General features: G+C 37.0%; 1 protein-coding gene across 1 annotated transcript in view; it reads left to right on the forward strand.

Moving 5' to 3' along the window:
- ptprz1b (protein tyrosine phosphatase receptor type Z1b) overlaps positions 1–24,050 on the forward strand; it is a 97,935-nt gene extending 73,885 nt beyond the window's left edge. Inside the window, 31 exon segments of the mRNA XM_028451069.1 lie at positions 1,592–1,718; positions 1,805–1,857; positions 2,112–2,528; positions 5,005–5,183; positions 5,237–5,256; positions 7,126–7,320; positions 7,636–7,727; positions 7,730–7,782; positions 10,172–10,263; positions 10,363–10,448; positions 12,431–12,451; positions 14,667–14,699; positions 14,701–14,764; positions 14,839–14,889; positions 14,892–14,920; positions 14,994–15,152; positions 15,890–15,946; positions 16,084–16,128; positions 16,130–16,229; positions 16,232–16,244; positions 17,404–17,524; positions 17,526–17,540; positions 18,738–18,884; positions 18,976–19,069; positions 20,132–20,205; positions 20,287–20,415; positions 20,506–20,658; positions 20,811–20,838; positions 20,841–20,952; positions 21,037–21,172; positions 21,247–24,050. Coding sequence (XP_028306870.1) covers positions 1,592–1,718; positions 1,805–1,857; positions 2,112–2,528; positions 5,005–5,183; positions 5,237–5,256; positions 7,126–7,320; positions 7,636–7,727; positions 7,730–7,782; positions 10,172–10,263; positions 10,363–10,448; positions 12,431–12,451; positions 14,667–14,699; positions 14,701–14,764; positions 14,839–14,889; positions 14,892–14,920; positions 14,994–15,152; positions 15,890–15,946; positions 16,084–16,128; positions 16,130–16,229; positions 16,232–16,244; positions 17,404–17,524; positions 17,526–17,540; positions 18,738–18,884; positions 18,976–19,069; positions 20,132–20,205; positions 20,287–20,415; positions 20,506–20,658; positions 20,811–20,838; positions 20,841–20,952; positions 21,037–21,172; positions 21,247–21,390 — 3,039 coding nt within the window. The 3' untranslated portion in view covers positions 21,391–24,050.
- Positions 24,051–24,456: the final 406 nt, after the last annotated feature.

Below are 24,456 nucleotides of genomic sequence, written 5' to 3' on the forward strand. Positions count from 1 at the left end.
CCACATCCCCGTCTGGAAATACTGTATAGCTAAACTGTCCATTTAGAAGCATGTGTTTTGAGTGTTCCATTGCTAGCTCAGGCTGTAGCAGCATTAGCTACAGGAAACGGAAGTGTGTCTTCTTCTTCTGTGAGAAAACGGCGCACTGGGTGTGTATGGCGCATTACTTCTGCTGTTCTGTATGGAGTTTATCATTGTACTGCGCCGAGGGAAGGAGTGGTGGACAAATTAATTGATGCGTCAATTAATTTTAACGCATTACTATAGAAAATTTAACACAAATTGTTAACGCGCTAGTTTTCCCGGCCATTATATATATATATATATATATATATATATATATATATAATTGTATTTATGAAATGCAAGTCACAGACATCATTGTATACAAAAGTCTGCAATTTCTTTTCCTTTTAATACATTTGAACAATTTGGACAAAAAACTTGATCCAAACAAAACAAAGAAAACCCACCCACCCACCCCTCACCCCAAACCCCCTGAGCCTCTTAAATGGTTACAGTGCAAATATGACGACAAAATAGAGATAATAGAAATATGTATATAAGAAAATATATACACGTACATCTGCATAGTACATATATGTCCACATACATACCTAAATGTACACGTATAGCTACACATCTAAACAGATGAGCCATGCATGTGCTCAAACACATCCATATATCTGCTTGAATAGCTGACATTAGCAGTACAGATTAGATATCGATGGCTGCCTACTGCCTGGTTGTCGATGCCGAACAGTTATGCTGCCTTTTTTTATAGTGAATACGTTGTGGGAGTGGTCATCTGCCGTTGGAGGGAAGTAGATATGAGGGAAGTAGAGCTCACATATGACCCTAGAGTGGGTGCTTACAGATATGCTTCTTTAGCTGTGAGCCCATGGAAATAGGAGAGCAGTGGTCGTCAGTGGGAGTAAAATCTGTTGGATGAGCCTCTGAGTGAGAACTTGATCTTTTCCGGTTTATGAAGAGAGAAAATGTCATGTAACCAAACTTTGACTGATGGTGGTTGAGGAGACTTCCATAACAAGAGGATTCTTCTACGAGCATTAAGGGAGGCGAAGGCTATGACATTATTTTGAATATTCGTAGTACGAAGGTCGTCTGGAGATTTGCTGATGTGGGGTTGGAATTATATTCATGTCCAAAACATCTGAAATTGTTTTGAAGAATAGTTGCCAAAAATTGGACAGTTTGGGACATGACCAGTTGTTGACTGTTTTAACCCTATTTAGCATGTTTGGTATGATTTCGGGAAGTTTAACAGGCAGTAAAGTCAGAAATGGGTCGAGCTTGAAATAAATTTAGAAAATTACAAAACTTTTGTAATTTTGAAAATTGTTTGTATGTTTTAGGGACTACAGATGGTCATTAGTTTACTGCAGAATCGGGTGCATCCATCTTGCATTTGAAAGGATGTTTTGGTACACTGTCCTGTAAAAATGATTATTACGGTACTTTTATGTAATCCCAGCACTTGAAACTGATCTTATATACACACACGCTTTATCTTTTTTTGAAGAATAAAAACCACAAAGCCTTAAAACCAACCCTTGATGTGTATTTTCAGGGTGCCATCATCTCCAGCCTGCTGGCCAACAGCAGCTACGTGGTTCAGGTGGTGGCAGTTTGCACCAATGGACTCAGAGGGCGCTGGAGTGACCAGAGCATTGTGGACATGCCGTTAGAGGACCCTGGTACAAACACACATCTGTGTGTAAAGACACGGCATGCGTTTGAACTCCGACGCTCACTGGATTGTTTTTGTTTCCTCTTGCTGTAGAACGAGATGCCAATCTGGATTCTGCCTCCAGGGATGTTGAAGCCAATAAGGAGGTAAGACCATCTGTCGCTGCGCTTCTGTTTGGCCTGTGTTCACTGACACAGGCAGACTAATTACTATGCAGATTGATGTAATTATCATCATCAAGGCTTTCACTCAGCGTTTGGAGAGCAGTGTAAAAGGTGCATAATGTGAGAGATTAGAAAAAAAAAATATATTTTAGATCCACTGTCATGTTTTCAACACAAGCAGCTGAAAATACACAAACGTTCTTGCAACAAAAACACGTTTTATCCTTTTCTTATAGGTTCCATTCATAAACAGGTGGGTGAAGCCAGAATCAGAGAACCAGGTGGATTTGACTACTGATGACCACAGCCCAGTGGAGGAGGTCCCAGTGGAGCAGACCAGAGTGTACCAGAACCATCCCACAGGACAGGATGAAGGAGGCCAGTTCAGCACAAAGACTTCCTCTGACCCCGCCGTGCTCAGCCAGAACCCAGAGACGTCTGATGATGAGGACCAGAACTGGATAGACAGCGATGAGACCGCCCCTACGCACAGAACCTTCACCAAATCGAGCTTTGGTGGTAATGGTGCCATCTGGATATCTGAGGTGACCAAGCAACCTGGTTTCCTGTTTCCAGTTGCACTGACCACCAGTCTGCCAGCAATTCGCCGCCAAATCACTGAGGAGGCATCGTTGGCTGTATTCTCACAGGAGGTGGGTGTTTAAAATCATATCTTACACAAATTGAAAATAACCTGAATGAGTCATCTGTTCTGTCCAATTTTGAGGACGGAAATTGATGTTAAATTAGCAATCAACAGTTGGGGAACGTAAAGCTGAACACTATAAGTTAGATTAAACAGAAGAAGAATTGTAAATACTAACATAAGATTACAAATCAGTTCAATTTAGGGTTGTCCCGATACCACTTTTCCACTTCTGACATGATATTATACCGATATCAGCACAAATCATACATAATTTCATTACTTATTTTGTCATGTGAAATGTTAGAAAAAGCTTGATTGAGTGATATTACCCAAACAGACAGCTGTTCAGTCAGGACCGCTTCATTCAAAATGAATGATTTATTGAAAGCAACCTTATATTTGGTGGTGTGGGTCTGTTCTGGGACCACAGGCTTACATGGAAAGCCAGAGGCAGGGGAACCACTCCTCCCTGCCCTACCATGAGCCTTCATGGAAAGGCTAAAGCAAGGAGAGCGGTTTGCAGAAACCCCCATGGAACAGAGCAGAGCAGATGTTAACAGTGCCAGCCGTTTTAGAGCATTTTGACTGATTTTTAAAGACCCACAGAATATTTTGTACTATGACTATCTGAATTCTGACACCAGATTCTGAAAGAATTTCATCAGAAAACATAATTTTGTTTGTAGCTTGTTTTGCTCTTCTGTAATCAGCAGTTGAATAGAGACAAGTTTCTCACAAATCACCAGTTTGTGACAAAAAGCTGAGAAAAACGTCTTTTTCTGAAAAAACCTATTAGTGACTTTGAAGAAATTTTTTTTTGCTTTAGTGACACCTCAACATTGGTTTCCTTCTATAAAGCTACAAAAACAACACTGAAACCAGGCTTTTGATGGCAGCATTATTATTATTTTGCTATCTATGTCAGAGTTGAATGGATTTCTTACTGTATTTTGGCCATCCTCCAAGTCTCTCCCCCGTCATTCTCCACACACGCAACTTCCTCCTCATCCCGAACATGCTGAGTCTCGCCGCTTGTCCCGTTTTTTGATTGTTTTCTCTCACCATCGCCACACTCTCAATAGTTTACTTTGGTTTCACACATGCTCTGGTCGAGTTGTCTGTCTCGTAAACTCCTTTTCTCTCCCTCTGAGCTCTGCCCATCACGGGTGATCTCTCGTCCAAAGGTGCTCTCCACGTTACTAAACCAAAACACATCTATAGACAAGAATGACAATCAGTGGCCATGTTTACATTAGAGCTTTAATTCCTCTTTAAAGTGGAATAAACGTTCATTCCTTTTTAACCTGACCTTGTAAACATACAATTCCTAATGCTAATTTAATTCCAAATGAAATAATTCCTCTTTCTTGTGAACACTTCACTTGGTTAAAGCCGCTTTAAGTTAATTCGTATCATTTTGCGCATTTGCGACTTGCGGCGATGACGCTCTGTTGACGACATAATCCAAGACGGCGGCGGCCTGGACTCCAGCGACACGATTTAATAAGAGCCTTAAAAGACATGGATATAATGAAAAGAGTGGATGAACGGAGGCATAAACTTGCAAACTTTCACACGGACTTATTAAACACACATGGACCTCGGTAAACACGGTAAACGTTACAGTCTTCACTGGGCAGCAGGCACTAGGACCCTGAGACGGAGTAAGTGCGTCCCCGTACTACATTCACAGGCTGTAAAATCACCAAGTTTATCATTTCACCAGTTGTTAGAGCTACTGTCTTTACCAGGGAGCAATTGTTTATTCCTGGTGATTGTTTTCCAGAGGTTTACTGGGCTTTTTACCGATGATTAGTCCCTATCTCCCTTCTGCTCCGCGGTCCAAACTGAAACCGTGTGTTATTGTCCAGCTGCTGCTTCAAAACTACAATCAAAATAAAGGTGAAAACAGTTCTCATGTGTGGTGTTCTGTGTTATTGCGACAATAAAAAGTCTGTGTTTTTCCTGATAGACGTGATGCATCACGTTCTCCCCCTGTCCAATCAGAACCTTCCTAACCCCTAGAACTAAAGTGGAATTATCTAACGCTGAGTGAACCTGTTTTCCATGTAAACCTCGTTCAGGAATTACCATTTCCATGTAAACACGAAGCAGAACACTTTAATTCTGAATGATTTAAATCGGAATAAATAATCCCAAATTAAAAAAAATCATGTAACCGTGGCCAATTAGTTAATGACAACAAAATGACACCCATTTAGTTGGATACATACTGACCTGGAGGAAGTTGGGGTGGTGGTGGGTTGCAAGATGCTTGCTGAGGTGGTTCCAATCCCTTCAGCTGGTATTTAGTCAAACATCAGGGTTTGGTTTTCTCCCACTATTCAGGCTGAAATATAAGTTTCCACTTGTAATTCCTGCTGTTTTTGTCTGACAGTCAGATCAGTGTGACGTAGGCCACTTTACTTCACCAGGTTTTTCTTGTTCTTCAATCATGTGTTGGTTTTTTCTATTTGCAGCCTGGAGAGGACGCAGCAGAGCAGCCCGATGAAAACGCCCTCCCTTCTCCAATGTCTGACGTCTTCACTTCTTCTGTGGAGGACATCCAAGTCACAGACATCTTCTATGAAGACACCTCCAGCAGCTCTGGAGTGGAAAGTACCAACTTCCCTCCAACAGTTTTCTGCTGCTGTGGAAGGTCAGAGATTCACGTTGATTCACTTTTACAAACATTTTGTTATTCTGATGCAGTAACCATGTTTTCGTGCTGTGTCTGCAAGAAAATAACTGGTTTACTAGTTATCCTCTAACTGTGTTGATATTTTTATGCACCATGAGTAGAAATATCAGCATTAAATATTTACACTGGGGGCTGGGTCAGTGTATAGTAAGCCCTTTTCAGGATCATTGTAAAAAATTGCAAAATCTTGGATTTTTCCTGCTCATCTTTTTCATTAAGACTGACAGTACTAATGAATGATGTAGCATATGTTTTTATTGAACAAAAGAAGGTTTTATGAGATCTTATTTTTTTCTTTTTTTTAATAATTGCCTACGTCAGAGTTGTTTTATCACATTAAGGGCCGCAGAAATGTCATTGTCTGATCCATGGGCCACATAATGACAAATCATTTAGAATAATGATCAATGTGAACATTATTATTGTCATTTTTTGTTATTTTGTGAGTTTTTGTTGTTTTGTCTGTTTATGCTGTTATTCTGCATATTCTCACATTTTTTTCATGTTTTTGTTGTTGTTCGTATGTGTTCTTGGCATCATATTCCCTCATTTTGTGAGTTTTTTTTTGTGTTTTTTGTTGTAGTTTTGTATATTTATCTCATTTTATGAGTTCCTGTTGTCGTTTATGAGTTTTGTATATTTTCTGTTACTTTTGTGTATTTTTGTAGTCATCTTGTGTATTTTTCCGTTCATTTTGTGAGTTTTTTTTTGATGTTGTTTGTTGTAATTTTGTATATTTATCTCTCATTTTGAGTTCCTGTTGTCGCTGGTGAGTTTTGTATATTTTTCTGTTATTTTTGTGAATTTTTGTAGTCATCTTGTGTATTTTCCTTTCATTTTGTGCATTTTTGGAATAATTTTGTGTGTTTACTTCATAGGGCCACAGCACTGTACAGCACTTTGTGATTGTATCTGCGAAAAGCGCTTTATAAATAATTACTTACTTATTAAAAAACTAGAACCTCCACGCCACCAGTTTGCCCACGTCTGGCCTACTTTATACAAATGTTTTATTTACTCATTTAAAAAAAATAGGAATTGACTATTAATGAAAGTAATTTGCCAAAATGAAATTGAGTTTAAAAGCCACAGGGCTAAAATAACACAGTGAACAAATATTAACTAACAGGTTGAAGTGTTGTTTACGTGCCTCTAATACTCATTCTGCCTCTAATGCAAATTTACATAATGATAACATACATGTTTGTATTTGCCACAGTGGAGAAAAAAAAATCACATACAGTACATGCCCTGCATCATGCAAGTCAGAATCACACAATTGGCATAATTTTTGTGAAATAGTGAATTCATCATTTTAGTTAAATCTAGTTAAATCAAATTCTAGTTATCTGTAATTAATGTTATTTACAGTTGTTTATGCGTAGAAATAACTTGAACCGGATCAGTGGGGCTTAAAAGCAGTGCTTTTTGACTAAATACACTGTACACACATCACTACGGAAGCCCAAAAGAGTCACAATTAAATAAATAAATAAATAAATTTCATTTTGATAAATAACAGACAAATATATACCAAGACCAAGTCACTCTGCTGAAAAATGACATTATGAAATAAAAATTGACTTTGTAAAAAACTTTTTTATTTTCTAAAATCTTGGAAAATAAATAGTCATTATTTTTAAAAACATGGGATTGTGACAAATATTTATTATGAAATATATAATTATAATGAAATAATAATAATTAGATATTTAAGAATAATAAAACATATTTTATAATAATATTGCCTTATTTAACAATTTAATGGCCATTTGTCTGTTATTTATCAAAATTGTATTTATTTGAAAATGTTTTTTTCATTTATTTAATTATGACTCTTTTGGACTTCCATACATCATAAAGTAAATTACATGTTTTTTTTTTTATAAATTTGGTACAGGTAAAAAACTACACAATGGGTTGTTGACGTCCCCCACTGGGAACAAAAAGGAGCCCAAAGCAGTCACCTCGTCCCTCTGGATCACAGAGAGGACGGCCACAGCCAGCAACTCACGCACTGGTTCTATATCCCAGTCCATCACCACCTCCTCCCTCCTCAGAGTGCTTATGGACACCACTCAGCCCATGTTTAACGGTAAGCCCACACTTTGGCCTATGGATGGAGCAGCAACTGACCCACGACTCCCTCTTTCTCTATCACCGTCTCCCAGCATGTGATACCAGGGCTTCAGCCTTTCAGTTTCACATTATCTCTTTGATTCCAGTAAAGCTCGCATTAGCTTTAGAAACTCCTGCTGTATGGCTCAGCAGTGCACTCTGCTGGTCGTTCAACTCCTGTCAACTATTTCACCACAATTGAACTTTTTTTCCAACGTTATCCTCTTCAAAGTACCTTTAAAGTTTTGTTCAAGTTGTACATCATTTGTTATTTCTCCTCTACCCGCCTCAGAGGGCAGGAACAACAGCCACGAGTCTCGCGTGGCACTGGTTGATGGCGTGGACAAAGAAAAAAGGACCGTGGTCCCTCTGGCTGTGGTGTCCCACTCTCAACCATCCTTTGTCTGCTGGTGTTGGTGGGAATACTCATCTACTGGAGGTACAAAACTCACACAAATGTTGATCCAAATTAAATAGTCCTTAGCACTTTGTTTCGATCAGAGACGGTCCACTGCTATCACAGCAGGGGCCACAGAAATGTATTTATATAATCTAAGGGCCACTTAACAACATTCATGTCACCATTTAGAATGATGACCAATCTGAGCATTAATACAGGGAAGAACACATGGATTTAGCATACCGTTTTATCAGTTTTTCGTTGTTTTTTTTTTTGTGTATTTTTGTTGTCCTTTGCATTTTTTCTGTCATTTGTGTATTTTGTTGTCCTTTTTGCATTTTTTCTGTCATTTTGTGTATTTTGTTGTCCTTTCTTGCATTTTTTTCTGTCATTTTGTGTATTTTGTTGTCCTTCTGCATTTTTCTGTATTTTGTTGTCCTTTTCTGCATTTTTTTTTGTCATTTGTGTATTTTTGTTGTCCTTTTGCATTTTTTTCTGTCATTTTGTGTATTTTTGTTGTCCTTTTTGCATTTGTTTCTGTCATTTTGTGTATTTTGTTGTCCATTCTGCATTTCTTTCTGTCATTTTGTGTATTTGTTTGTCCTTTCTCTGCATTTTTTTTCTGTCATTTTGTGTATTTTGTTGTCCTTTTTTGCATTTTTTTTCTGTCATTTTGTGTATTTTGTTGTCCTTTTTGCATTTTTTTCTGTCATTTTGTGTATTTTGTTGTCCTTTCTGCATTTTTTTCTGTCATTTTGTGTATTTTGTTGTCCTTTCTTTCTGCATTTTTTTTGTCATTTTGTGTATTTTTGTTGTCCTTTGCATTTTTTTCTGTCATTTTGTGTATTTTTGGTTGTCCTTTCTGCATTTTTTTCTGTCATTTTGTGTATTTTGTTTGTCCTTTTTGGATTTCTTTCTGTCATTTTTGTGTATTTTGTTGTCCTTTCTTCTGCATTTTTTTCTGTCATTTTGTGTATTTTGTTGTCCTTTTTGGATTTCTTTCTGTCATTTTGTGTATTTTGTTGTCCTTTTTGCATTTGTTTCTGTCATTTTGTGTATTTTGTTGTCCTTTCTGCATTTTTTTCTGTCATTTTGTGTATTTTTGTTGTCCTTTTTGCATTTTTTTCTGTCATTTTGTGTATTTTGTTGTCCTTTTTGCATTTCTTTCTGTCATTTTGTGTATTTTGTTGTCCTTTCTGCATTTGTTTCTGTCATTTTGTGTATTTTGTTGTCCTTTCTGCATTTTTTTCTGTCATTTTGTGTATTTTTGTTGTCCTTTTTGCATTTTTTTCTGTCATTCTCTGTTGTTTTTGTTGTCCTTTTTTACATTTTTTTCTGTCATTCTCTGTTTGTTTGTTAGTTTTTTTTTTGTTGTCATTTTCTCGTATTTCTCTGTCATTCTTTTTATTTGTGACCCGCCACGACAAATCCAGAAACAAGTCAACATGAGATAAACAGAGAAAATAAAGTAAAACAATTTGGGGCAAGATTTTTTGGAAAAATTACAATTTATTTCCATAATTTGCAATCAAAAATGACTGCATTCATATGATATAAGCATGGGGAAAACTTTGAGGCCCTAAAAATATTGTAGAGTTTCATTTAATTTGTGAATTTGAGATGTCTACAACTGAAATATTTGACAATTTACATAATAATTAAATGTTTCTCTGTCATTTTTGCTGTCTTCTGTGGGCCAAATTTGATGCTATAAAGGGCCGGATTTGGCCCCTGGGCCTTGAGTTTGACACCAGTGTGTTAGAGAGGGACAACATTCAAGCCGTATTCAGTCATTGTTAAGGATGTAACGAAATAGTCAACTCACGATACAATATGAAATAATCAGAATCAGAATTCCTTTATTAATTACAGGGGGAAATTGCTTTTGTTACATCCACTTTATGAAAACTAAAATCACAAATAAAAGAATAAAACGTTTAACAAAGATGAAAGAAAGAATAAACGTTAAATACTTGTATAGAAATATGATATAGGGCTCACGATACAAAATGCTCACGATATAATATGAAAATTAAAAAAAAAAAAAAAATGCAATGAAGAGTAACAAATGTATAAAATAAAAACTGATTTATTAGGAATGTAACTACATTTCATGATACAAAATCTTGCCAATCTTGTAAACACTGCAGCGTGTAAGCTGCTACGCTACAGGAAGCAAGAGGGTCAAATGTCATCGTGCACATTTACGCACTTTAATTTTTTTTTTAACTTGATTTTATTTCATGCACCTTTGAATTTTAGATTGTCGTTTTTTTCTTCTTCATTATTTTTATTCACATTCCTTGCCATTGTTGTGTATTTTGTGCGTTCATCTTGAGGGCTGCACATAATTCAACACAGGGGTTGCATATGGCCCACACCTACTGTACCAGTATGTGATTTACTTTGTGTTGTGATTTTGTCACAGGAACTGTTTCCAGGCTGCTAATTATTACCCAGATGACAGCGCATCACCAAAGGTCTTATCTTCTCCTTCCACACCACTGCTGCTAACCACAGGTAACGCACACACACGTGTTCATTACCACCGCACGGCAACAAGAAATGGTCATTTCAAACTGATCTCCAGTGTCTATCATGATCTCCTTTGTGCTGCAGATGATCATGAGCCACTGACGATCAAGCAGTTTGTGAAGCGTGTGATGGAGCTCCACAGCACCAACACTTTCTCCAAGGAGTTCGAGGTATGCCAGAGTTATTTAGGAATATCAATATTTACACCAGATGTAGGTTCAACACACACAGGTGGACTGATAGAAACTGAGAAAAATGTTCATTCTATTCATGTGTGAAAGTTTCCCATTAGTCAAAGCTTCCTAATGCTCTTTCATCTCTTTATTAACACCACGTACCTTAACAAGGTTTTTTACTGTATGTGTGTCTCATTGTATTCACCATATGTTGGACTGGTCACCTGTCTAGGCTATACTCTGCATTTCTCCCTGGGTCAGCTGCTAGGCTCAGGACACGTGGGTTTAGAACAGGGGTCACCAACACGATGCCCCCCACATGGACCATGTGAGGGGCCCTCAGGATCTCTTGTCACCAATGAGCTCCATCTAAAATCTGATTTACTTTGCAGGGTTCAAACTCACAAAGATAAATACAGATGACAGATGCTGATAAAGTTTTTGTATTAAATGACCATCTTTAAATGTTTATTTTCACTAAAATGTGAAAAGTGTGGCAGATTGGGTGTATGGTTTGTGGCATGATATATATTAAGGATGTAAAGATTAATTGTGAGGCAGTTAAAAATCGATTCAAAGGTGTCACGGTTCACATCGATACTCTGAAACTGAATATTTATTTATTTATTTTTTACAGCAATGCACTGTCTATTTAGAATTTGAAATTCAGGACGCACCACCGTGTTTTAAATCAGAAGTGTGGAAGCATTTTGGCTTCCATAAGACAAAATGAAATTGATATGGTATTTGTTTTAAAGTCCAACTGTTAAGGCACAAAATACATTTTCAGTTGCACTTTTAAAAGGAAAAGGAACTATTATGCAGTTTTGCATAGTTTACTGTAGAGCCAGAATTTAAACGAATAGGCTTCTTCATTTGTACTATTTATTTATTTATTTCATTCAGGATTTATTTTGAATTAAATTGCACTGTTTTGCACAGTTTATCAAGAGATTTTTTGACAATGAAAGATGAAAGAAAATAGTAACAGTATGTTTATTTTTTCCGGAAAAAAAAAAAAATATTTTTCAGTCATCATTTGTCTACAGTCGAGAGAATCGTATCGTGGACCGAGTACCGTGAATGGAATCCTATCGGTAGTTGAGTGAATTGTTACATTTCAAATATATATAAAATTATATATATAAGATTATATTCTTAAAACGCAAGGTGGATTTTTGTAAAATATGAACATAATTGTTACATTTTATAGTGTTACATGTATACGATTAAATAAAAGTTGTTTGCTCGTAGGCAGTAAAATTGGAAGATGATGATTTTTAATGAAATGTAAGGAGAATGAAACAATTGCATAAATTAGGAGAAATAAAGTGTTTCATGTTGAAACTTAAACATTTCCTAGCTTTTGAAGTTACTGCTAGCCTTCCTTATTATGTTCGCCTCTAATTAAAGTGAAACCATCAATATTTGGTATTTAAGAAGTGCTTTTTTGGACTATACAGTATTTATGAAGTAGCTCACAGTTTCAGAAAGGTCGGTGACCCCTGGGTTAGAACATGCACTTTCATGTCATCCACTGAGATCCATATTTATATTCATCATACTCAATGTTGGACAAGAAGCAGCTTTGCATGCCTTGTAATATAACTAGTGCTAATGCTATTTACCTGTTTGAGGATTTAAAGCTGCTTTTGCATGGCATTGGTCGCCTCTGTTCCCTGGCATGAACCTCCTGTGGAACACGCCCAGTCAGCATCATCTGTACTGTAAAGCCTGTTTCTATTCATGTTTTATAAAAGTTGAGTGTATTTCTTCTGTGGCGAACAGATCCCAGCTACCACATGATGATGTCATTGTATTTCCCACCTAACATCGCCTCTCTGTGTGTATCTGATCCCCAAATTCCTGTTCCTGCACTGACTCCCTGTCTCTCTGTGTGTCATTTGCCCCCCCCCCCCACGTCCCAATCCCACCACCATCGTCGTGCTTTCTGCATCCTCACCACCCTCCATTAGATTGTCAAAGAGTCCTACGAGGTAAGACATCGACCATCCCTCTCCTCACACGGAGGTGATTGATCTTCTTCTGCCTTCACAGGTTCAAATAACAGGAGTTTATGCTCAGGCCTAGAATTTACTGCTGCTGTGTAAAAATCATTCTTTCATATTCTATTTGTTTATAGATTAACTTTATTCTTTCACACACACTAAACGATGCTTTGGGTGTTATCTTTGTTACTCAAAGCTGTGAAGCACAATCTTTTTTTTTTTTAAATCAGTTAAAGACTTTGTGTAGGTCTTAATTAATTATTTTAAGTTAATGTCTAGCACAGACACACACACACACAAAAGGTTACTTTTTAGATGAGTAAACCAACACTATTAACACACTCAGCAATATAAACAATGAACACAATTACATACCATCTCAGATGGCGTCTGAGATGGTATGTAATTGTGAAACTTACTTTCTTTCTGAAAGCATGTCAACGACTCGACGCGTGTTGTGTGAAAGTTACTAGTCAAGACCCGCCTTGCGTTGCTTCTGATTGGTTTATTATTGTGTGATGCCTGCCTTGGTTGGTTAGATTTAGGCACAAGGAGACATGGATTGGTCTGGGATTGGTTATCTTGGTCAGTCAATCAGTTACCCAAGCTACGGCAAGCTGCGAGGACCAAAGTTCATTATCAATGAAATAAATGGGGAAATATACGCGTGAGAAATTTCAAAGTGTGGCGTGTGGTGTGAGAATGGGTCACACTGCGTGACTGTCACTCTCAAGCGTGAGGCTTGGCAGCTCTGCTACATCAGTGGTCGCCAAATTCGTCGATCGCGATCGACCGGATCGATCTTTGAAACATTCCCTGTAGATCGCTTCTCGTGTGTACAAAAGTGTGTGATTGCTGGAACACCTCATCCACACAGTTGCTCCAGTCAGAGAACACACAGCCACAGCATGACAACAGTGATGAACTGTTCATTAGTTCACTGATGTAAAGGATAAACCATGTGCTCAGATGGTATTGTCCTCATGAGCGCCGAACATTTGCAGGGTGTGACAGAGAACATTATCGCCCGTACATTCCGCGGTGTAAAAAAACAATAGCTGCCTGTTTAGATGCCTGAACAAAACCAGCGGAAAACAAATGAAACAGGAAAATTTATAATATTCGCAAAAAACAAAGAAAAAAAAAATAACACAAATACATTATGGCTGATTAATGTTCACTTTTATGAGCGCACTATTTATCTCTGTTTCTGTCGATCCAGAATACAACGGTGTAAAAAACAATAGCTTCCTGTTTAGGTGCCTGAACAAAATCATCGGAACACAAATGAAACATAGGAAATGTATAATAATCGCAAAAATAAAATAATAAATACAAATACATTATAGCTGATTAATGTTTTCTGTCGATCCAGTCCATGTATTTTTTCAGCTTAACAGGTACATTAAATTGACCAATAGGATTAAATGATAGGGCCAATTTATTATGCTAGTTAGATAGCATTTTGGGTTCATTATTTTTGAATGTTGGACAAAGCATTTCATGTAATTCAAATAAAGTTCGCCTGAATAAAAGCGTGAAAGTGGAAGTAAAATTCACTTAATTGGGTAGATCTTGCCGTCACCAAGGTGAAGGTCAGGGGATCTTGGAAAGGTTGGAGACTACTGCTTTACATTGTTGGAATGGTTTCAAGCATTGCATTGTGGGATGTGGAGTCCCGTAGATGGATGCATGGAAGTGTTTTTACTGCATTCTTACAGTGATTTTAGATTTTTAGACCACAGTTTGAGAAACAAAGTCCTATACATCTGACTCCAAGAGTGGACAGCTCTAACTGCTTGTTTCTGGAAGATTTTACTTCATTTATCTACTTATTACAGATTATATTAAAGTCTTAGTTACTGATCATTCTGTTTTCTCGCTCACCTAATGTTAATTTGCATGCGTGGGTAGACTATCTATATGTACATAAATGTAAAAAAATATATAAAAATCTGAGCTGGCATGTATCTGCACTAATCCTTACTACTCTGTGTTTGTAAACACAGTATTAACAATATGATTTAAAAAAAACAAAACAAAAACTAATGTTAGAGAAAAGTCTCAATGTGTAATATAAAAATGGGGTCACGATCCAAAAAAACACTGATTTAAGTATGAATAAACTTTACCTGTTGACCAAAGTGAACTGACCTTCTCCTCCTGTGTGATCTGTGTTCTTTGTGCTGTGGTTGTATTTTAGGAGGTCCAGGCATGCACGGTGGACATGGGGCTTCACCGCAGACAGTTCCAACCTCCCAGACAACAGAAGCAAGAACCGTTACATCAACATCCTAGCCTGTATGTGGCTCAGCAGCCTCCCACCACATCCACTGATGGACAGTAAAGCCGCTAACACTGGCTTTTCTCCACAGATGACCACAGCAGGGTGAAGCTCTGCAACAGCCTAGACAGAGAAGACAGAGTGGAGACTACATCAATGCTAACTATGTGGATGTGAGAGATTTCCTCTCTTTATCACAGTTTCCAGGATGATGGTGTTGGGACTAACGCAGTGTTTGTCATGCAGGGCTATGAGAGAACCAGGGCCTACATCGCAGCCCAGGGGCCTCTGAGGGCCAGCAGGGAAGACTTTTGGAGAATGGTCTGTCAGCAGAACGTTGGAGTTATTGTCATGATCACCAACCTGAAGGAGAAAAGGACGGGTACGGATTCAAGCAGGGCTGGGGTCAATTACATTTTCAGTTACAATTACGTTTTCAATTGCAAGTTCGATTATGATTAGAGTGACCAGCATTTTTTCCAATTACAATGAATTACAATTATTTTTTATTCTCACAAAGTCAATTACATCTACGTTCTCAAATACTAATGTGCAATTACAGTTAATCACAATTACTGAGCCTGACATAAAAAACTAATAAAAGTTAACTTTCTCGTGTTAGCTTTCTGTTAGCATCTTCTTATGATAAATGTCTTAAATCAGCTGTAAAATACACTAAAATATAATATCTATCATCTAATTTCTTCCTATCTATTGGTTCCCTGTTTTGCTTCATAATCAATGAAAATATAGGTATTAATATTTTTGGTGTCGATATACTCCTAGATTTATATATTTTTAATGGTAAAAATGTGGGAAAAGTTTGATAATTAATTAACTACATATGTGTAGAACTGTACATAGAACTGTAACATGGTTCCCGAGTTTTGCATTAAATTATAATTGACAATTTTAAAGAATTTTCATGGCAATTACAAAGTCAAGTACCTAAACTCAATTACAATTTAATTACGATTACAACAGCAACAGTTTTTTAACATGACAATTACAGTTATAATTATGCAATAATTGTAAGTAATTATCAGTTAGGCAATTACTATTATAATTGAAGTATAATATTTTCTGTGCATTAGATCCCCCACAACCTACACACTGTTTTCCTTTTTGATTCTTATCTGTAGACAAAATGTGACCAGTACTGGCCAGACGAGAACCAGGAGGAATATGGGTCGTACCAGGTGACCCTGAAGAACACAAAAGCCTTTGCTTACTACACACTGAGGACTTCACTGTCAGGGAGGAGTCGTCACTGAAGGTACTCACTCTGTCCCAGTGCAGGTTTGGACAGTTTGAAAACTGTTCCCTGGTCCTCCAGGTTCCTCAGAAGAAAGCTGAACATACAGTTCTTCATTACCACTACAACCCAGTGGCCTGACATGGGCGTACCAGAGTACGCACTGCCTGTGCTGTCCTTCATCAGAGCATCGTCCTCAGGCTCGCACTCAGGACATGGGGCCTGTCCTGGGTCCACTGCAGGTACAACACCTTTCACTGTGTGTAATGACGTCTGTTATGATCCCTGTGCCCACGTGACACGTTAAAAATGGTTCAACGTTGGAATTATTTTGGAATTTTTAAAATGGCTTTAAAAGTATATTATATACGGTTTAAAAGTAGAATCTTGTAAAAACAAGAGGTAAAAAATGATTCATATTTCATAATTACAAATTGTTATTTGTATAATTGTTAAAATATTAACTGATATAGTGTAAATACTATTTGTAATTTTGCAATTTACGAGTCTTCGATGGTTTGCCGGTTGATTATTTTGCGCCTGCGTGGAAAGTAGGGGTGTGAAAAAAAATCCATTTCATGGTATGTCAAAGTTTTTTGGGTGCCGATTTTAAATAGAATTTTGGTATTTAAAAATTGTTTTGTTTTTTTTGTAATTAAAAATATATATATCTATATATATATTATATATTTTATTTTTTTATATATATACATTTAATCGACATTTTTGTGAATTTGTGCAATATTTCAGTGGTTACAAAGCTTTCAATGTGTTGCAATGGGTTATTTGATGCACTTGATTTTATGATGGCAGTGTGTAACGCCTGCAATATTTATGCATGCACAGACATTTTATTTTCATATAATCTGTTCAGATCAGTGTTTAAACTGATACAATAGGATAAATCATTTTTTCTTATTTTTGTGCTTTATCAGTAACTCAGGGTGATTTATCCTTAATGTTCTCACTTACAGTTGTTGCAATGCCATCATTATGTTGTCATGGTTACTTTGAAACTTCTACACTGTAGTTTCAGTGAAAAAGTGCAAAAACACTAATAATAAATAATAAATAGGATATTTTGAAGCAAACAGCAACTTGGTTTTTCATCTCGATGTTTAATTTTGATATTAGCTGGGTAAAATATTGCTATATAACGCAATAATATCGTATCGTGACCCATGTATCGTAATACGTATTGTATTGCAACATCCTTGCCAATACTCACCCTAGTGGAAAGTGTGTGTGTTCGTTTTGAATAAGGTAAGGAGGAAGCAGGACGTCGACAGCGTCTCTGTAACTTTATTTGTCTGAAGTATTCCACGTACTTTTAACCATCGTATCCACTTACACTGAGGGTGCAACACCCACGTGTGTGTGTGTGTGTGTGTGTGTTTACAGTGCTGGTGTGGGGAGGACAGGAACCTACATAGTCATAGACAGCATGCTGCAGCAGATCCAGGACCAGGGGACGGTCAACGTTCTGGGGTTCCTGAAACACGTGCGAACACAGAGGAACTTCCCTGGTGCAGACGGAGGTCAGTACTCCCTGATATGATGTTACAGCACACATTGGGTAGACTGCAGCCCCGGGGGGGGTCACATTCAGCCCTGTGGGTGACTGTCTGGTCCACCTGAGGCCAATAATGAAGCAGAACAACGGTGACACGTAGCGCAAGATTTTGAACTAGATAATGAACAAAATTGGACATATTTGTCTGTCACACTTTCTAGACATTCAATCATCTGTTTTCCAGTGAATAATAGTAAGTATAGCATTTTCAAGTCAGGTTGGGGCCTGATTTTAAATTAAGAGGTGAGAGAAAAAAGTAAATAAAAAATGGGTCGGATTGCTTTTTCCGGTTTAGAACGTAATTTCACTTTTCTCTGTTTGTTGACAATGATAGATAGATATATAGATATTCATTTGTTGTTGGCTGTCTTCAAACATATACAATAAATAAATAAACATTCATGATAACAAATGGAATGAGTTGAGAAGCAGTAACAGCTTATCGGAGCCCATCCCCAAACAGCATTTATATAAAAAAACACAATAGAAACAACTCAATAACAGCGCTATTCATCAGCTTATCAACATGTTTCAATAAGTGCAAAATATTTTGTTTTTATTAAGAATTTTAAGAAGTCCTCAAGATCGTTCCAATGCATCTTCTTTTAACATTTGTTCTAAATTTGTTTTTTTCCAAAACATAACCCCTCTTAAATGATATTTTCCTTTCTTAGTTTAAAAAGTGATATAATACCCAAAGGAAGGCTTTTATTTCTTAGTCAGAATAAAATCTTTTAGGTGCCTGGAATTGGGTGTTTGTTCAAAGGTTGTTAAAATATTGAAACTACATGGAAATTTAGGTGAAAACATTCAAGTTTTATTACCAAATTTATAATTATTTGTGTACATACAAACATTAAAAGTAGAATAAAAAACTGATGCTATAATTGTTTTTCTTGATACTGTTTACTACGTCTGTACGAATGTTTTATTTTTTTATTTGACCTAAGCTGTTATCATTCCGATATTCACTGAATATTGTCAGCAGTAGCTTATCATTTGTACAGCCCTCTGACACACTTCATGTTTCTAATGTGGCTCTTTGTAAAAAATAATAATAATAATTAGCAATTAGTTCAAATCTGGCCCTTAGCGTCTTTGGGGAAATGTGGCCCTTTTACCATCATAGTTGCAGACCCCTCTTTGTCCCTTTTTCCTCCAGGAGCAGTACGTGTTCATACATGATGCTTTAGTGGAGGCCATCTTGAGCCGAGACACGTGTGTGAGCTCAGCCCTTCTCCACACGTATGTGTCTGACCTGTTGACCCCTGGAGCCACGGGCCGGACACGGATGGACAAACAGTTTAAGGTGCTACACTCATGAAGGATTCAGTAATATACAGATACATCCAGCACTGGATGCTTTTTCACACCAACCTTTTTCTTGTTGTTTTTTTCAGCTGATTAGTCAGCGACAGGCGAAACATGCCGACTACAGCACCGCCCTGAAAGACGGCAACGCCGAGAGAAACAAAGCTAGAGCTCTGATGCCTGGTAAAGAAACGCTGAGTCATTAGCTCAGCTCTGTTTATCAATGCACAGGCAGGATGTTACTGTTGGAATGGGGTGATGATTGTAAAGTTGTACATGCTAAAATAAACAGCCACTTTTTGCAACATTTAACAACAAACGTATGTGATTTTTTTTTTAATGTTAATTTTGACCAGATTTGCAGTAATATTTGTGAAATTTGTGATTTTTTTTTTCTCGTAAAAATATAATGTCAAGTTGAATCTAAATGTTAAATCTAAATCTGTATGCTACATGTTAAATCTAAATCTGAATGTCAGATGTTAAATCTAAATGTTAAATGTTAAGTCTAAATGTTAAATGTTAAATTTAAATGTAAAATCTAAACGTCACTGGTGAAACTAAATATTTAGCTTACAGGTATATGCAAATTCACCATTTTGATTAAGCATTTAACATTTAGATTTACATTTAAACATTTTAATTTATATTTACATTCAACATTTAGATCTAACATTTAGAATTTACATTTATATTTAACATTTAGATTTAGATTTTATATTTAACATTCAGATTTAGCATTTGGATTTAGATTTCATATTTAACATTTAGATTTAACTTTTGGATTTAGATTTCATAGTAAACATTTGGATTTAGATTTCATATTTAACATTTAGATTTAGATTTAAATTTCACATTTAAATTTAACATTGACATTATATTTTTACAAGAAAAAAAATCACAAATATTGCTGTAAATGTGGTCAAAAGTAACATAAAATAAATTCACAAACATTTTGTAAATGTGGTTTTCTTGCTAAATGTTGCCAAAAGTTGCTGTTTATTTTAGCATGTACAACTTTACAATCGGCGCCCCATACTGTTGGCTCAGTGTTACATTAATCCTACTAAGCAGGAGCCATTAAAAAACATCAAGCATGATTTTAAGAACATAATTTGAAAAAAAGGAAATATCTGCTACTGGTACTTTTTCTTTTTTTCTCAAACACACATGTAATAACTATGATGAGCGTATATATCTATAAAGGAAAAGTTACACTGACTTTTTAAAGCGTGTTTCTTGTAGTGGAAAGGTCTCGAGTTTCACTGAGCACCACCGAAACTAACGCCACAGGCTACATCAACGCCTCCTACGTGACGGTAAGTCAGCAGAGGATTGGATGTGTTCTGTGTCCCTGTTTGTGAAGGACAGTGTAACTAAAGCAGCACCTGTTTCCACAGGGACATCACTACACCACAGAGTTCATAGTGAGCCAAAATCCTCTGAGGAGCACAGTGGCAGATTTCTGGAGAATGATCTGGGAACACAACACACACACTGTTGTCAGCCTGCCAGATGCACACAATCAGGTCCAACACATGCACAACCACTCTGTGTGTGTGTGTGTGTGTGTGTTAGTTACCCAGGAGCCACTATTGTTTGTTTTTGGGCTCACACAGAGTGAAGGGGGAGAGTGTTGCGTTTACTGGCCCAGGAAAGATCAGCCTCTGAGCTTTGGTGGTTTGACTGTGTCATACTGTGGGGAGGAGGACGTGTGTTTGTCCAACGATGACAAACTGTTGGTGCAGGACTTCAAAATCAAGTCTGTACAGGTGAGACAACAGAACCAGATCACAGCATGTTTCCATGTCAACAGACAGAAACTGACAGAGCCACGAAAGAGACGTTTTTTTTTTTATTGTTTAATTAGCTATACTATAGGCCAGTGTTTGAATATAAACTTCTTTTTCTCATGTCATTCTAGGATGATGACGTGTTGGCTGTGCGTCAGTATACTGCCCCTGCTGGCCTAACCCTGACAGCCCCATTAGAAACAGCTTTGATCTGATCAGTGCAGTCAAAGAGCACAGCAGACACAGACTGGGACCAGTCGTTGTCCATGATCCGTGAGTACAACACCAGCAGGAGCCCAGCTAGGTTTCACCACAACCTTTGTGCACTGATACGTGTGTGTGTGTGTGTGTGTGTAGTTTGGGTGGTACCACATCAGGGCTGTTCTGTGCCCTCACCACTCTGTCGTACCAGCTTGAGGAGGAGGCAACAGTAGATGTTTACCAGGTGGCTCGGATGACCAACCTTATGAGGCCTGGAGTGTTTAATGACGTGGTAATACTGCCACACACGTGCTAAATACTGTTGTCGTCTGTCGTTAAACGTGTGTTTCTGCTCCGCCCTTACAGGAGCAGTACCAGTATCTATACCGAGCTGTGCTCAGCCTGGTGAGCAGCCAGGAGGACCAGAGAGCCCTGCAGAGTGCAGAGACCAACGGGTCCGTACCACTGGGACAGACCAACATCACAGAGAGCCTGGAGTCACTCATGTAGACACACACATACAGGTTTCACAAAGAAAACACACCACAAACAGGAAACACACAACTCCCCTTTGATAACACGGAGCCACGGATGTTTCAGCTTTGTTCCCAACACAAAGACTAGCACCCACATGTGTTTTATATGGATAAAAACTACCATGATGGATATCTAAAGAAAGCAGCAGGGACCTATAACCCACCCAGCAAAATATGGTTGAAAACTTATTGAAAGACGTCTTTGCCGTACGTCCAAGCAACGTCAAAATTTGGTCGAAAAGTGAAAAGTCATTGTTTTGTGGTCATAGTACGATGCACTCAGATTCATTTTTGTTTTATAATTTTGTTAGTTAATTAATTGATTACTTAATGAATTGGTTAAAAGTGTTACATCCTAAATTCTCACAATGTAATACCTTCATTGTGGGAACCTTTGTAGTCAACTTGTACCCCGAATCAGATTTGTATTTTTGGTTTATGTTTTGGGGTTGTTACAATACATTCTTATTTATTTATTTTTTTTAAATAAAAGGGTTAAAATTGTTCAGCTACTTACCACAAAACAAGTAATCCTATTTCCAATGACTATTTTTGACCAAATCTACTAAATCTGGACCAAATTGGATGGCCCAATAGCAACTATAATTGGGCTAAATTTGGACCAATTTTGACGGGAAAAGAAACCCCCAATTTCAATGACTAAATAAGGGCTAAATTGGACTACGTTGGATAATAACTGAATTTCAGTGACTAAATTGGTACTAAAAAAAAAAACATTTCAACGACTATTTTTGGGCTAAATCTAAATGATGTTGGGTGTTTGGTGGGAACTGTAGTGAACAAGAACCAGTAGGTGACTGCATAATCTTGGAAAAAGGCAGTTAATTTGACCACCAGAACTGGTTTAGCGTTAGCATGTTAGCTAAGTACCATAAGATTGACATTAGACCGACAGCATGAAGGCCACTGAAGATGTTAGAAACATCTTATATAGAAAAAGAAACAGCACCTAGCAACCTGCTAAGGCCCATTGTGACAATCTCATCTCACAAGTTTTTTTGCTTTTATATCATATTTAAAAAGCAACATTGATCTATTACTGTTTCTGCAGAAGTGATCTTTTACTTATCAGCTTGTGTTAGCATGTGCCGCAGGAGCAGTTATTTGTCAATTTATCTTTAAATATAATTTTTGGAATGAATAACATTTCTTTTGAATTGGGGAAAAAAGTCTTTGTGGACAGTATTTGCTGTTAATGCTTTACAAAGTTGGAGTTTCCAATGTTTTTGCTGAACCACCTTTGCAACCTACTGCCACCTAGTGACAAGGAGGAACACTTACATGTTCTTTGCCATCAAAAGATGAAGGCACAGATAATGTATAGCAAAGAATTGCTGGAATGAATGCAAATAAAACCTCTTTGGGCTGACTTAGCATAACGTGGCTGTCTGAAACAGGGTCATCTTTAGAACTTTCCCAACATTCCCAGTAGTAACAGGTGTGCTGTAGGCAACACGGCCTTTGTTACATCCCAGGTGTCTAAGTCATGTAATGTTGCACACAATTCTGTCTTTAATGCATGTAAAGCCAAGCAAAAAGAGTTATTATCAGTAGCACATGACTCATCTGGTACTGGTAACTATCTACGTGTTAAACTGTTACAGGGCAGATGAAGGGTGTGCGTGAAAGTATGTTTTATATTTCAAATAACTCATTAAGGAATTTCAAAAATCTGCACACTGATATTAATGATTGGTGTGACGACAGCAGTGACACTTTACATTTGAATTTTTTAATTTGTGTTTTAGATTTTTAAATACTTAGTCATCTGTTTACTAAAAAACAACAACGACGATCTGATTTTAAACAAAGCAGATAAAGTACGTTCAATTTAAAAAGGTTTAAAAGTACAGTAGTTTAAGAGTTAAGATGTGACCCAATCTGCCCAGTGGATTATTGATCTTTCACTGCCATTATTTGAATCTGTTGAATTCCAATGCACCAGGAGTGATTTTTGTGTACCCAGTGCCTTTTCGAATTCATGTGATTGGATTTTAAACCTCACTCGATACAACTGTGCAACGAACATACCACACAATAAAAGAGTTGTTTCTATTTGTCTGTTTTTAGGAAAATGATCGGCTCATTGAGTCAAAAATGGCAGCTGAGGTTTTAAAAGTGACGATCGGAGGTCTTAAGTGATATTTTGTAATAATGAAGCAGAAAAAACTTGTACTTGTTCATAATTGGTGATATTTTTAAATGACTATTTTTGAGATTACAAATCATTCAATGGATTAATCTTGAGCTTGATAAATCGTATATATCACTTAATTCTCCTTTTGGCTGTTTGTTTTATTATGGATGCAAAATGGCTCAAATCTGAAGAAAAATATTAGGTTTAGCTTGTTGTAACCTCTATTAACATTTTTTTTTTTTTTTTTTTTTTTAATTGTAAATATCCCTTTAAGGCCAAATAACTGTGTTCATACTGTACCCCTGTATATTTTCTATTTTACTATAAAAGGTGATTTTATAGTCCTTCCCACACATGTTATCTGTGGAGTATCGGATCATTTTAGCCTGAAAATATTAATCATTTTAATAGTTTTATTGGAATGTTATTTCCCTTTTTATTGAAATGAATGCAAGAGTAGCTTCATGTTGATAACTTCTCCCCTCACTATATACAGAGCAACAATAATAAAGGTTGGTTTGAGAATGTGGGCGTGTTTCTTGTTTCATCAGAGATGTGATTTTTCTCACAAAGAGCAGAGCAATCCTGTGGGTTATAAATACATTATTTAATGCTGTGTTAAAATGTTCGAATCCAATCTAAATCCTTGAAAAAAAGTGATTCCATATTCATATTCAGCAGGCTTTTCATATCATTGTCGAAAAAGTCTAGAACAAGCAGAAACGCAGCGCTTTATGGATTTTTTATGCTTTTATTTTGAAGGTATACGCTGTCTCCAAACCAACACATAGCACAATGTTAAACAGTCCAAGCCATTAAGCATTACAAAAGAATAAATGAACACCAAAAAATAAATATTTCTATATGGTGAACTATTATTAC

The sequence above is a fragment of the Gouania willdenowi genome, chromosome 6, assembly GCF_900634775.1.
Source record: "Gouania willdenowi chromosome 6, fGouWil2.1, whole genome shotgun sequence".
NCBI classification, from domain to species: domain Eukaryota; kingdom Metazoa; phylum Chordata; class Actinopteri; order Blenniiformes; family Gobiesocidae; genus Gouania; species Gouania willdenowi.